General features: G+C 32.2%; 2 protein-coding genes across 7 annotated transcripts; one reads left to right on the top strand and one right to left on the bottom strand.

Moving 5' to 3' along the window:
• Positions 1–531: 531 nt before the first annotated feature.
• On the bottom strand, positions 532–6,890 carry LOC114389660 (septin and tuftelin-interacting protein 1 homolog 1-like). Of its 3 annotated transcripts, none has more exons than XR_003661795.1 (4): positions 6,569–6,890; positions 3,225–5,870; positions 2,609–2,840; positions 532–1,216 (listed from the first exon to the last, which is right to left on the bottom strand). XR_003661795.1 is itself a non-coding variant. In XM_028350386.1 (3 exons), exon 2 carries the CDS (start codon positions 5,850–5,852, stop codon positions 3,264–3,266), a length of 2,589 nt encoding a protein of 862 aa, XP_028206187.1. In that variant the 5' UTR covers positions 5,853–5,870; positions 6,569–6,890; the 3' UTR covers positions 532–1,216; positions 3,225–3,263. The 3 variants fall into 3 exon arrangements, 1 of the variants encoding a protein (XP_028206187.1); XR_003661796.1 differs by having other exon boundaries at positions 2,759–2,840; XM_028350386.1 differs by lacking the exon at positions 2,609–2,840.
• Positions 6,891–8,860: 1,970 nt separating this feature from the next.
• On the top strand, positions 8,861–12,356 carry LOC114389192 (probable inactive shikimate kinase like 1, chloroplastic). 4 transcript variants are annotated; one of them, XM_028349813.1, is made up of 11 exons: positions 8,864–8,987; positions 9,018–9,082; positions 9,186–9,226; positions 9,947–10,001; positions 10,140–10,212; positions 10,287–10,374; positions 10,967–11,049; positions 11,345–11,471; positions 11,572–11,650; positions 11,755–11,819; positions 12,070–12,356. In XM_028349813.1, the coding sequence occupies exons 1-11, from the start codon at positions 8,887–8,889 to the stop codon at positions 12,136–12,138; spliced, it is 846 nt and encodes a 281-aa protein (XP_028205614.1). In that variant the 5' UTR covers positions 8,864–8,886; the 3' UTR covers positions 12,139–12,356. The 4 variants fall into 4 exon arrangements, with proteins under 4 accessions (XP_028205613.1, XP_028205615.1, XP_028205612.1 ...); XM_028349812.1 differs by having other exon boundaries at positions 8,861–9,082; positions 11,578–11,650; positions 12,070–12,353; XM_028349814.1 differs by having other exon boundaries at positions 8,861–9,082; positions 11,755–11,847; positions 12,070–12,353.
• The last annotated feature ends 1,866 nt before the right edge of the window (positions 12,357–14,222 follow it).

Below are 14,222 nucleotides of genomic sequence, written 5' to 3'. Positions count from 1 at the left end.
TTTTAACTTCACATTTACTTTCAGCTTGCAATGTTTTCAACTTGAAAGTTTCTTTCAACTCATTAGCTCTTTGGGGGACGATCATCGAGGAATAAGGAAAAACAATAATGCATGAATTGCCAAAGCAGAGCCATTCCAAGACAACGGATATAAGAGCTTTGAGAGCTAATGCATGTGGCCACATATTATAGAATTCAAAATAAAGAGAAATGTAATAGAAATAGAATGTCATTGAATTGACTGGATGATTAAGATCAAGATCCTCTGGATGATTAAGATTAAGATCAAGATCCTCTGAGGTTCAAAATGTAACTGCATGCCTGCAATTCAATTATAAGGATATAAATTTATGTATATTTAAAAGTTTTATTTTTCTATAAATTTATATATGTTTAATGGTTGAGATAATTTACTCAACTGGATAGGATCCTGATCCGAATGATTAAACTTTATACACACTTACAGCATGTTTGTTTCTGGGTTGATACCTACTTTATCTCCCCTGAAGCTATAAAAATAAAACCTTCCACGTAACTGAACAGATATGACGATTTTGTTACTGTACCTGCGTTTGTCCAAACACACTTTTTTTTTGCTCAGCGTCCAAACACACACTTGGTCTATTGAAGCATAAGCAGGGTAAATAGATACCCTCAGTCCCTCACCATATCCCCAAAAGGACATCAAAATTATCAAAAATGCAGTTGCCTTTCCTCTTTTGGCATAATCGTTTGCTCAATGAATCCAATACACAATGAATACATTATTTCGAATTTCAAATACCTCATGGATTCAGGACAAATATCAATGACACATGAGAGCCACAACTCCTTCCACCAGGAAGCTCAGGGTATAAAATTTGTAACAGAAAAGCTTGACCCTCATACATGGGAATAAAAAAAATTATTACCTTAGAAGTTTGAGATTAGGTTACCAACATGTTTCTACACCCTTTATTCTGACCATGGAACATTCACTTCCCTTAGAACCTTTGCAGCATCCTCGGGGAACTAAGTATTTATGCAGCTCCCGGTTCCCAGCTCAAAACCCGCAATCCCAATTGAGGTATTATCTGTATAAACCAATGAGTGTATGCTAACTATGACCCGTTGTCTTGAATTGGACTAGTGTGAATCATAAAATTGAATGGTTGATTGTTCAACTGCAAAGACATCTTCCTGAGCATTATTTTCAACAAACCTCCAAGTTCAACTGCCTGCAAAATAAATGTCAAGGAATAATGATTAACCTTTGGAACAAGAAAAACCGAATAAAGGACATATTAGTACGTGTATATAGTTGATACTGGCATGACATAGTGCACATTACAGCAATACAAGGAGGATCAGTGCTATGCTAAACCCATAGCATAGCAATAAGCAAAATCCAATACGTGCAGGATAGCTTAAGCTATCTGTGTGCAAATAAGGATGCTCAATTTGTACTATATTCTAATTCTAATATAATAAATCCTCAGAATTCTTATGTCTGTTGGGCACTAATGCATTACTTATTGGTCACTATCCACCTCTGAAGCACCACCACCTCCAACACCAGGACACTGCTAATGTTACAGCTATCCACTATCCATCTCTTACAAGGATATCACCATCCTCTTGCAGATTCTGGTCAAGTTCTGAGTTCATCTGCTGCAGCATCGCTGGTGTCTACTGCAGAACAGTGTTTTCCACCAGCTCTTGCCAGGTAATCCCAAATTCAAACCTTGTCTCTTACTCTCTTTCAAACTTTCCCCCCTTTCTCCTATATTTCTTTTATCTTCACAGGTCAGAAACATGGGGAACTTCCCAGCCAGCAGTTCGTTGCTGATGTATGTGTGTCACACTCCATGCTTCTCAGCTATGGCCTCTGTCACTTCAAATGCCTAACATCAACATGTAATGCCTTGACTGCTTAGCTCTTTCAAAGTTTCAACAAGGACAGTTTTTCATTTAAGTCTTTCATAGTTTAATGTATTTCATGATTAACTTAAAACTTTGGATGAAGATGGAGTTGTATTTTTTTTTATTTTTCATAAACAATAGAGATTTTAATTGTCAATTTTTAATTATATTATATACAATAATATAAAGTGAGGTTATACTGTGTTATGCTATTTGCTATAATATAAGGAAAAGCATGCTATAATAGTTCACTCAGATTACCACACATGAAGATGACATGAAAAGTATTTGCTACTCGGTTATGTTTATGACACCTAATAGTGACAGTTCCCTCACAGAACTTGGCATCCCCATGTCTAATTATAATTTCTAAGCACAGTTCATACCATATCCAATCTCATTATTCAAGCACCAAAGAAAATACAGTTCTAATCCAAAATACCATAATGGCAATAGGAATGACCAACCGTCTAACACCATTTCAGATCTACTTGTTCAACATGTTTATGTCACATGCAATCACCCCATATTGGGATTTGGCATCAAGTCTCAATCTCTCAGAGAACAACTAAAATTAAGCCTTTAATCCATGCCTTGTATCAGATGCACTATATTGAAACAAAACTAAACATTTTGCACTTAGGCTTTGCAAATAATGGAATGATAACTTTTCAACATCCAATTCATGGAAGTGAGCAGAGTGGTACCGAGAAACAATCCATATCCCAAAAGGAAATGTAGCAGCAAAAGGAAGTTGGTAGATGAATCAATCAAAAGATCTTCACGATGAATTTCATAAATAAAACATTTCCCCTGTTTGATCAAAATGATATTTGCAAGATGGGCAGAAATACTACTTGGAATAATTGGCAGGGCCATCATCTGACTGTGAGAATGACTCATTTATGCAGCAGCTGAAGTACCATGGTTTATAAACACCTTCAAAGATTAATAACAGCAAGTTTACTTGATAATTACATGATGAAACAAGAGCAAGAAAAAGAAAAACAGTAATTTATTTATGCAGAATGTGGAAGGCTAGATTATTTGCAATTATTGATTTCATAGTAAAAAATTATAGAAATGTAGCCTGCAACTACCATTTGACTAATAGTTGGGCGCACTGCAAGTGAACTAAAACAAATTTATCAAAGTGCAAATAAATCTAAATTCCCAAATCCACACAATTTCTGAATTTCTGAATTATCAACACATATAATGTATGCTGCATAGAAATCACAACATCTCAACTCTCAAAAGCCTAAAATAGTACTAGTAATCAAGATAATATAAGTCGTACAAGAAACTAGATAAATAGAGCACCTGAGAATTGAGATACTTCACATTTGGCAAATGCAGAATTCAGCATCTTTTACTAAGGGATTTATTATGCAACTCTAGCAAACCATGAAGAGATTCCAAAGACCACATTTCTTCATTTTGGGCATATACCTTTTGATTTAGGGAATCTATTATTATGCTGACATTACCAAACCCATATATTTGATGACCATTGTGCATTCTACCAGGTTTAATCTTGAATAGCAAACCATGTTGCTGAGCATGAGCCTCAATGACTTCTTTCAAGCTCAATTCATGAGCACCATCTGCGTTGACCGCACCACCCAAGCTAGCAGCAGCTTGCTGTAGAGTATAGGCTGCTGCTTTCTGTTGAGCCTCAAATTGCCTTTGCTCAAGTACCCTAAGATAGCTTATATTCTCTTTTAAACCAGGTTGGACCACCTCCATACCTTCAACAGCCTGGTTCATCATATCAAGACCGCGATTAAGCTGGTATCTGATACTTTCATTTGCCAACAGTTCTTTTGGAATGAGTTCTTTCCATCCCAAATACCATTTTGTAACTTCTTCGAAATTAGGATTTGAGCACAACCAATGATACAAAACCTGAAGCCATTTGGCAAAGAAGAATTTATCCATCATATCAACCATCAGGTGAATAGGAATAGCAGAAGCCCAGTTCATAACCCAATAAAACTGATCAATATTCTGACTTGCCGGGTTCACCTGGAACTCTTGCAAGACAAGCTGCAGCTTCGGTACAATAAAACGAAGCATAAGTTGTTCCCAACTTGCAGAATCAAATACAGTCTTCCAAGGAGACAATATAGCATAAGCAGAACCATCACTTGGGTGCCAGGCACCAAGAACAGTACTCAATTTAAAACGAATCACCTGGTAAATACCCTCCAACTTGTTCCCCAGCAAAGGTAGCCATGGATGCACCCAAGTGTGAATAGGAATGGTCTCACGGTGTGGTTCCCAAGTATCTACAGCACTAGATAATTTTGGCATGACTATATTGTCTAATATGGTAGCAAGGACTGAAGAAGGAAGTAACTTTTCCCACGATTCCAGAAACCATAACATTGGCTCAGGATCCCGTGCCTGCCAGGTATTAATACCAGATATTCTGACAGCTGGCAATACAACCTCTGAAACCAATTGAGTATAAGGTGATGATACATCCCATATATCAAAATAATCTTCTCCTTCAAGCAATGCCTTCCACTGTGACACCAACTCCAACCCATGAGAAGGATTTCGAAGAGGATCCCATCCTTGGAACACTCTGATAAATAGAGGTAGAGCATATGAGCAAGCAATGCATGACAAGTTACACAACTTGTAGTTATCAGCAGATCTTTTGAGTAAGTCCCTAAAGTATTGAGCCAGAGAATCCAATGTTAATGTTCCCAAAGTGTTTTCTTCTCCAACACGGTCCAACACACTCATTATTTCCTCCATATTATCCAGCTGCTTCTTTTGAAACACTGTCTCTGTTTCTAACTTCTCTTTTTCATTTTTCAAGCTAAGTGCTGTCTCCCTCTCTCTCCTCAAATCTCTATCAATCTCTTGGATGTCAGCCTCAGCCAACCGAACTATTAACGCAACATTATGCTGAAGTTCTGGCATCGGGACATCATTTTCTTTTGCTTTCTCCTCGGCATTTAAATCAGACAAATTTGTTAATACTCGAACCTGTGGCCCCCTCATATCATAAACCTTCTGAACAACCTCCAACTCTTGTTCTTGCTTGCTGGCCAACAACTCCTCTGCAGTTATATATTGTTCCTCCTTTTTCTTCTTCGACCTTGCTTGCTTTGACCATAACCTCTCCTTCATTCTGCCAACCACAGGTTGGGTGATTTCCGGCACATTCTTTTTCTCTTGCTGCAAAACAGGCAGCGGCATAGTCTCCTTAGACTCATTAAACCCAATGCCAGAATTCTTGGCCCTCAATTTCGCCTCAATAGGAGCCAGAATACCTTGCTCATTCTTTCCAAGCCCGCCTCCTTTATAACCCATCTTTTCCAACAGCTTCAATCCTATCCCTTTCGTATGCTTCTCGAATTTTCCAACATCACCAGACACATCTTGACCTGCACTCTGATGCTTCCCCCTCTTCTTCTCCAACCTCTCCCTCTCCCGTTCCCTTTCCCTTCTCATCGCCCCCTCCTTAATCTTCTTCCCAAACGCTGTAGGCAAGAAACTATTATCATCATTCTCATCAGAATCATCATTTCTATTAGAACCATTCGCAGCATTACCAGAATTAAAACCTAAACCAGACCCCATACCAAAACCTAAACCTAACCCTGGCCTATCCTCACTAACATAACCGTCTTTCTCATCCTGCTCTTTGGACTTGTTATCAATTTCCTGATTAGGCATAAAAGTGCCTGTAGACACAAAATTCACAGGCTTGGTGAGGTCTGGCTTCTTCGAAAAATCTTTCCTCCGTTTTCTACTCGGATAATCATCGTCGTCATTGTCATCAGAATCTGCAAAAACTCCATAAAGAACATCATCCTTGGTCTGAGTGCGTTTTTCTTTACGATTCTTATAGTAAAACTCGCCGCCAATCCATTGGCCACCCTCATAATCATTCTCCATTCCAAATCTCTCCATCTCTTGATCTTCATCCATATCTTAGGGCAGACAAGCCTGTAATTTAAAAAGAGAAAAAAAAAAGTAAGTTTACAACCTAAACAAATTACACAGTACAATCACTGTTCCATATTTCTTTTTGCAAAAACCCTAAACTTATTGCATACAAAAATATGAAAAGCGTGGAAATAAAATCAAAATTAAAAAGGAGCCTGAACAGAAAAATGAGCACAAAAATTAATGAAAATTGAACAAGGCAAAGTGTAATGAAATCTAAGTGGAGTGGAGACACAGGTGTAGAAGATAAAGAAGCCTGACAAGTGATAACCGATGGCTGTGAAGCTCAATCAAACATGCTGGTATCTATCTAGCCTTATGTATAAATATGACAAACAAGTTGTGCTCAAAATAAACTTTCAATTTGCTATATTTGAGAAGGCAACTCCCAAATTCAAACTTATATCTAGCCTCCTTGCAGTGCTTAACGTTATCTAACAAGATTTTGATCATTAATGTCAGTCATTAGTTTTTTAATTAATTAATAATTAGTGGTTTAGAAAAACAATTTATGCACCTGATATGGATAGAAAAAGTTCCTTCCGTGTTACACCCATCAAAATTCGCGCGTTCCTTTTCATTTATGTTCTGATATTTTATTTTACTTCTCAACCATACAATAACACATTTTCTTTTGAAAAGCGAGAAAATTAAAAAGCAATAAAATGAACTATGATAGGTTTAGGTTTAGGGCTTACCTTGAGAAAACGCAGAAATTGGTGCAGAAGTAGAAATCGCTAGCGAGAGAGCTTGAGTTCGAAGAGCGATAACGAGAATTTCAACAATGGATCAAAGGAGCGAGCAAGTGATTGCGGTTCGTTCGTCGAAAGGGGGTTAGGGTTTCGGTGGAATCAAATAGAATTTTTTGGGAGTGAATTTTAGAGAACGTAATCGGTGACTCTGCTGTTGTTGGATGAAGAAAAGAAAGAATAAAATTAAAATTTGTTTTGCGGGTAATAAGAGGCTGCGTTAGCGGTGGAATTGAAGCGAAAAAGGTTAGGTTATTGTTTCAACTTTCTATATTTTTTTGTTGTTTTTTTTTTCTTGAATTAAAGATTAGCTTTTTGTTTTATTTTTTCACATGACTTATAGTATAATTATAATTATCTTAAAATTCATGTTTTTCATGATTTATTTTTTTATGAAACAGTAGATAGAAATTGAATTCAAGGTTTTTGGATGTATAAAACTAGTGCCCATACCCGTGTTGCTCGGATACTTTTTCCATTTTATAAATTAAAACATAAATAAATTAATATATATAGTTTTTTAATGACAACTTTTTATCCAAGCTACATGATTACATATATTAAATTAAATATATTATATTTTGTGAAATACTTTTTTATATATAATATTTTTAATATTAAATAATCTTTAATTATTTTTATCGCCACATATTAATATTTAGATATATTTTTTACTTTTAATAGGATAACAAATAATTATTTATGAAAAACATATTTAAGATGTCACCGTACCATTATCAATTATGTTTTTCACTTTTGACATAACTCATTAAATTTTTATGAAATAAAATTGATATTTCATGAAAATAATTTAATAATTTGTTAATAAATCATTATTACATACATGCAGAAAATCTTAACATTATGATACAATCTTATTTTAGAATCATTTCAACATAACAAATGATTTCTTTGTTTCTCCAATGGAATATAGGTTTCAAAGGTAAATGACTCGAACTTTTATTCTCCAATGGGATAAACAAATAAGTCTTCAATTTCTTTACAACGGTTGTAAATAAAAATTACTTATTATTTTTATGAACAAATTTTCTAATTTAACTTAAAATATATTTTTAAAACTATAAGATAGAGATTTTTTTCCCCAAAGAATCATCTTATACCAACACATGCATATTTAATAAAGAAAACTGCAATTTTAATTAAAAAATGTATATAACTTTTTTACTATCTTCCTTATTTTATGCTTTTAATAATTATACTTACAAAATATTGAATATTCGGTGCATTTGATCCACTATTGAATTAAATATTTTATATAAAACATAGATATTAAAATATGGAAATATAAAGTGTAATAATAGGACAAAAAGTATTATAATGCAAAGAAAATTTCAGAAAGGGCATTACCGGAAAATCACTGCTCTATGAACAGTGAATTGGAGCCCCAAAGTCCCGTTAGAATTGTTATGTTATAGATATAGGTTTTTTTCCTGTCTACAAATATAGGTTTTATTATTTGTAATTATAATCCTTTTTCTATAATTCTCTCAATGTTCTCCAAAATTAAATAGTATGGTTAACTTCTTCAATCTTATTGTCGTGCATGAGACTTTTTTTCAACTAAAAAAATATTCTAGTTATTATAATACATGGTTATTTTTGTCACATTTTAGTTTTTATATATTTTCTTATTCATTTTTTTCAATTTATTTAACATTATTGTTTTATTCTCTATAAAAAAATATAATTTTTTTACCGTAAGTCACTTATTTATTTTAGTCTCTATTATTTAAACAAAATCATATTTATTTTTCCATCTTTATAAGTTGCATTATCACATAAATACTTTTTTTGACATATATCAAAATAAAACAAAAAAAATTGAATAAGACTATCATAAAATATGAATAAAAAATATTTAAACTTTTATAATATATATATTTTTTATTATCATGATATTTGATGCATAGTATTTAATAATTTTATTAATGATTTATTTTTGTCTTGACTAATTATTTTTAATGAAATTTTTTATTCAATTATATTTTTTTATTCATAAAATTTGAATATGAATTCTTGCTTTTAGAGACTAACCCCAGAACTAACCCCAGAACTAACCCAACCATGGACTTAATAATAATGGAAATAAAATAATTATGATTGACTATTCTTAAACATGTGATGAGCATTGGATTTCTAGGTAGGATGTGTGTATGGAAAAAGATGTGTAAATGATAATAATAATAATAATATTTATTTTAGTTTATAGTTGAAACTTAAAAGAGGAATAGATAATAAGATTGGAAATGGAGAAGGTAAGCCCATGCCACACCAACACTCCTCTCCCACTTCCTAATCGCCCTTCCAATTTTCTTCAATTCAAGCACCAAACTTTCTTCTTCAAGTTCCCGAACCCGAACCCGAACCCGAACCCGAACCCGAACCCGAACCTCGTTCGATTGCGCAGGCTCAATTGCTCAGTATCAGACGGCACCGTTCCGTGTAAGCCTCGTATTGCATTTCTTTCCCCTGCGGTTTCTGAATTCAAGTTTTGTGCAGTTAGTTAGTTGATGAATGTTGTTGCGTTTACATTCTTATTCTTCAGCTTCGGTTGGTGCCACGGACTCTTCTTCTCTTGCGGTGAAGGTGAGACTGATGAAGATTGTTGTATAGATAGAATATCTTGTTTGGTTTCGCCTCAAAGAATAATAGTTCGAAATTGATTTTAGATAAATTTTTCACATATTTTACTTTCATACCCAAAAAGAATTCAGAATTAGTTTTCAATTAAAGCAATTTTAGATAGCTTTTGGGTAGTATAACAATATTTATACTGTTTTTTGGTTTCCTAGGAATTATAGGTTAAAAAATTTAATTTCTCATGTTTGATAAGCATTTTGAAAAAAATAACATTCTTGAGAAAGAATGTTCCCGGGAATATTTTTTTGTCTGCTTTCCACAGAAACTTTTTTGAGTTTAATTTACTTTCTGGAGGTTAATTGTTCTTTTAATACAGCAAAAGCATCAATTATTTATTAAATTATATAATATGGTAAATAATTAAAATAATCAATAAAAATATAGGTAACTTTTTAATTATTAGGAAATTTATTTAAATATTCTCAATAGTCAACCAAACAAATTTTATTCAAAATATGGATCATGATTTTCAGGAATGAAAAAATTTCTCCCTTACCAAATGCCTCCTAAATTTTACTCATAACTTTTATAATAAAAAAACATTCAAACAAAAGTCACATCAATTCAAAATCAATTTTAACCAAAATTAGTTTTGGCAACCATCATCTAAACACGCACGGAATAGAATAGAAGATTGTTTTAAGTGTTTGTTTAGTCTTTGTTCAGAAGAAAGCAGCAGAGGTGTCTTCTGAGCTCAAAGGGACCTCCATATTTCTGGTTGGTAAGAAGAACACCAGCTAGCTTTTCGATTAATGGGTTTGGATGTTTGTTGTTGCTTATTGTGACACGATCAAATTCTGTTTTATTTTTTTTTTCTCTTTTTAGTTTACTAAATTAAATTGTGTTAATTTGATTTAAGGTTTGAAGAGCTCTTTTAAAACTAGTTTGGGGAAGCTGCTGGCGGATGCATTGCGGTATTATTATTTCGACAGGTATGTATTTACATTGTTTGTTTTTCTCTGATAGAAAAAGGGAGTTTTACTTGATGGTTATGTACTCTGTACAGTGATAATTTGGTGGAAGAAGCTGTAGGTGGTGCACTGGCTGCAAAATCATTCAGAGAGAGTGATGAAAAAGGCTTCTATGAGTGTGAGGTGATTGATTCATAAACATATGGTGAATTTTGGTTTTAGTCCCTATAAAAATTTTCAATGGTTTTGGTTTGCTTATCATAGATTTAATTTCTTTCAATATGGTTTTTGTTGTCATTTAACGATGACAAAAATGCTATTTTTGCAACTTTTCTGAAATGACATGTGATGCGACATATCTAGATACATGATGCATCATCAGATGGATTATTTTTTTTAAAAAAAATTATAAAGATCAAAATTAACAAAAAAATTTTTTACCAATACTAAAACAAGCATTTGCTATATTTGCAGGAGCTAACAAACATATTGAACCTTGATTGTAATAGACTTACTGAATGTTACTTTGGATGCATGCTTAATTGCTGTATGAGTTCCTATTGGCGGGTCATCTGTACATTAGAAAAGTGTGACTTTAAAAGGGCATGAGGTTCACGCCTAGCGGTGTGACCATAGTATACTAATTTCTTTTAACTACCTTGGCTGACATCTTCCTTTTCTAACTGAATTTTCTGGATAAATATTGCTCATTTCCATCACTTAACTGTTGAATTAGAATATCAAATTCTTATGTATTACATGTCAAATGCTGCAGACTGAAGTACTGAAGCAATTATCATCCATGGGTCGACTAGTGGTTTGTGCCGGAAATGGCGCTGTTACAAGCTCAACTAATCTGTATGGCTTTATAACTGCTAGCTAAGAGCTCACTATCTGGATTTAATGTAGTCAATTTTTTCTTACATTCACAGTTAGTAAATCAGAATTGTTGGGTGAAGATTGAACAACTCATTTTGTCTTGGTAAATCAGACTTAAATCACGCATTTGAGATTTGATCCACTCGATTTTCATCTAACAGTTTTGATTCGTTGACTGCGAGAATGAGTGAAAAAAACTACCTGCAGCTTAAATAGTATGCCAAACTCTATTTTAACCTCAGTATTATCTTGACTTGTTCTTAAATTGACATAGGGCACTTCTGAGACATGGGATTTCGTTGTGGATTGATGTGCCTCTAGATTTTGTAGCCAGAGATGTAATTGAAGACCAGAGTCAATTTGCTCCATCTGAACTATCTATTTCAGGATCATACCCAGAGGTTTATTCCCTGCTGTGAAAAGTGTAGTGGCACAAGTTTACAAACTTCCTTCAGGAAATTTAAATTCCTAATTGTTAATGTCTCTGATAAATGATGTTAGGTACAGGATGAACTAGGTGCTCTATACGATAGATACAGAGTTGGATATGCCACAGCCGATGCTATTATTTCAGTTCAAAGTACACAACCCTCCCTGATTTTTTTGTTTACAGTTTTTGTTAAGCAAGGGGAGGTTGGGGTGGTTTAAAATGTTTGTCTCAAGTCCGCTTCTTTCTTTTTGCAGAAGTAGCATCTCGGTTGGGTTGTGATAACTTAGATGAAATTACAAGAGAAGACATGGCTTTGGAGGTTGTAATTTTTATGCAAGCAATTTGAAGCATGCCATAATAACTGTTTCTTGTTAGGAAGTATTAGATGAGCTTAATTTTTTATATAATGAGTAAAGCTTTGTTTTTGGCTTTGAATGGTTGATTGGTTCCTAGTTCCTAACCATTTTGACTTATCCAACTGTTATTGAATCTTGACAAATTTTGACTGTATTTTTTTTTCTGACTGTGTAGCATTATTCTTATCAATTGTTATTCTTAACTAATTTCAGGCTCTTGGGGAAATTGAGAAGTTGACCAGAGTAAAGAAGATGTTGGAAGAGGCTGCAAGACCATTTTAACCAGCTTGGACATGCTCCCTTCTCAAATTTCAGTTTTCTTTTTAGTTGTTTTCCTTTGAAATTTCAGTCTTCCTTTTGATGTTGTTTAAAGACTGACACTGTACTAGAGTGTTATATTGGGGAGAAAAAAATTACTCCTTTCTGTACCTACAGTGCAACTTTTTTCCTACTTTTTTTTCTTCTTTTTATCAATGATTAGTTGATTTCTTCCTGAATTAGCTTCGGATATCTTTACCCTATGAATTTCCTTTGGTTTTTAATTCACTTAATTCTTTTATTTTTGGATTAGAATCTAAGAAAAAGAAAGGAATGAAAAAAAATAGAAATTAATAATTCAAAATCAAATTATGAAAATTTTTGTTCCGATTAATATTAATATAGTACAAAAAAATAATAAAACCAAGAATTATGTGCGGACAATTCCCCCTTCACCATCCAATTTGTTCAATTAAGAGAATCTCCATTTCTTCAAGATTAAGTGATTGATTTTGGCCCCACAGCCCTGAAAGAGACAGCTAGAAGCCTTGAATGTCAAATTATAGTCATAGTTATTAGTTCCCCTACAATTTCTATTGCATCTTCTTAGCTGACAGCTGTTACCACAATACCACACTCTGTTTCTTAAAGTAATTTATTTTTGTTACACTTTGGTTTAAGTATTGATTTGATGTTGTAACTAATGGAACTATTATTGTCGATTGTTTGATTATTCAATAAATATAAAGTAATTAATAGAATTTAATAACTGTGTGTTTATCATATACAATAATTAGGTATCGGGTAATATGTTATTCGATCACAAACTATCTTATTTTATAATTTTTAAGATAATTTTATAAAACTAAACAAACTTATAATACATAATTGTTTAGAATACAATGAAGCCTAAAATTATTTTACATTATTAATATATAATCTTTTCTTAATTAATTTTATAACTTTTTAGGTGTTTATGTGAAGTTTATTTCTTATAAAAAATTCAAAGCAAACCAAAAGAGTGTAATAAGAAACATTTATTTATTTACTTTCGAGTATAATAGAAAAAATGTTATTTTAAAAATAAGAAAAAAATTATTATTTTAATTTTTTTATGCAAAAAAATAATTTTAATTTATGTATAAGTTATAGATATACATAGATATAGATAAGTTAATTTTAATTTATTAAAAAAGATTATATTATTTTATTGTTTTATAAGTTCGTATAAAAAAATTATTGTCAAACCGAATCTAAAGGTCAAAACGAAATGAAATTATTGTAAATCATTTTTTTAAACTTTGTTTAAACTAATAATTAGGGATAACAATGAATAAAATATGGATAAAGTATTACAATATTCATGTACTTCAAAAAATCTTCATACCGCATGGATAGTAATTTTAATATTGCGTCCTTTCCATTGGGTCGTTGAATGTCTATACCCATAGTTGTTACCAGCTTTAAGTTAATATATGAAAATTTTAAATTTAAATAATATTGATTAAAAATATGATAGAAATTTAATTAAAATCTCATTCATTTTTTTATAAAACATAATTACAATCGTAACATAACAATTTTCTTATCTAGATTCCGTACTCAAAATTTAAACCTAAGACCTTTTGGTTAAGCTATAAAAATCGGACGCCAATTAATTCACATGTTTTATGGTAAAATATAACAAAAATTAAATTTTTATTTAAAAATCATTTGCAAAACGTGATTTTTTTTTTACAGAAACAAAAGCATGATCTTTTAGCAAATAAAAAACGTGATTTTTTTGTGTGTGTGAATTAATAATCTATCTCTATAAGGAATATGATTTTTTCTTTTGTGGTGAATCAAGGAATGTTATCTATCCCTGTAAGAAATATGATTTTTTTTTAATTAAGGAATGTGGTCAATCTCTTAACACATTAAAGAATGTTATATTTTATTGGTGAATTGAGAAACATGATCTATCTTATTATTATTATTATTATTATTATTATTATTATTAATGAACATATTTTATCTCTATAAGTAACATGATGATTTAAGTAACATGATCTTTTAGTAAATTTTTTTTTTTGAATTAAGGAACATAATCTATCTCTGTAAAAAAA

This window comes from Glycine soja, chromosome 16, assembly GCF_004193775.1.
Source record: "Glycine soja cultivar W05 chromosome 16, ASM419377v2, whole genome shotgun sequence".
Classification (NCBI taxonomy): Eukaryota; Viridiplantae; Streptophyta; class Magnoliopsida; order Fabales; family Fabaceae; genus Glycine; species Glycine soja.
The sequence above is the reverse complement of the archived record's forward strand: the minus strand, read 5'-3'. Positions and strand labels throughout refer to the sequence as shown.

Coding starts and splice junctions, on each gene's coding strand:
- LOC114389660 (XM_028350386.1), bottom strand. CDS start 5,852: ATGGATGAAGATCAAGAGATGGAGAGATTTGGAATGGAGAATGATTAT.
- LOC114389192 (XM_028349811.1), top strand. CDS start 8,887: ATGGAGAAGGTAAGCCCATGCCACACCAACACTCCTCTCCCACTTCCT. Junction 11,472..11,571: donor TTTCAGGATCATACCCAGAG/GTTTATTCCCTG, acceptor AAATGATGTTAG/GTACAGGATGAACTAGGTGC. Junction 11,651..11,754: donor TGCTATTATTTCAGTTCAAA/GTACACAACCCT, acceptor TTCTTTTTGCAG/AAGTAGCATCTCGGTTGGGT.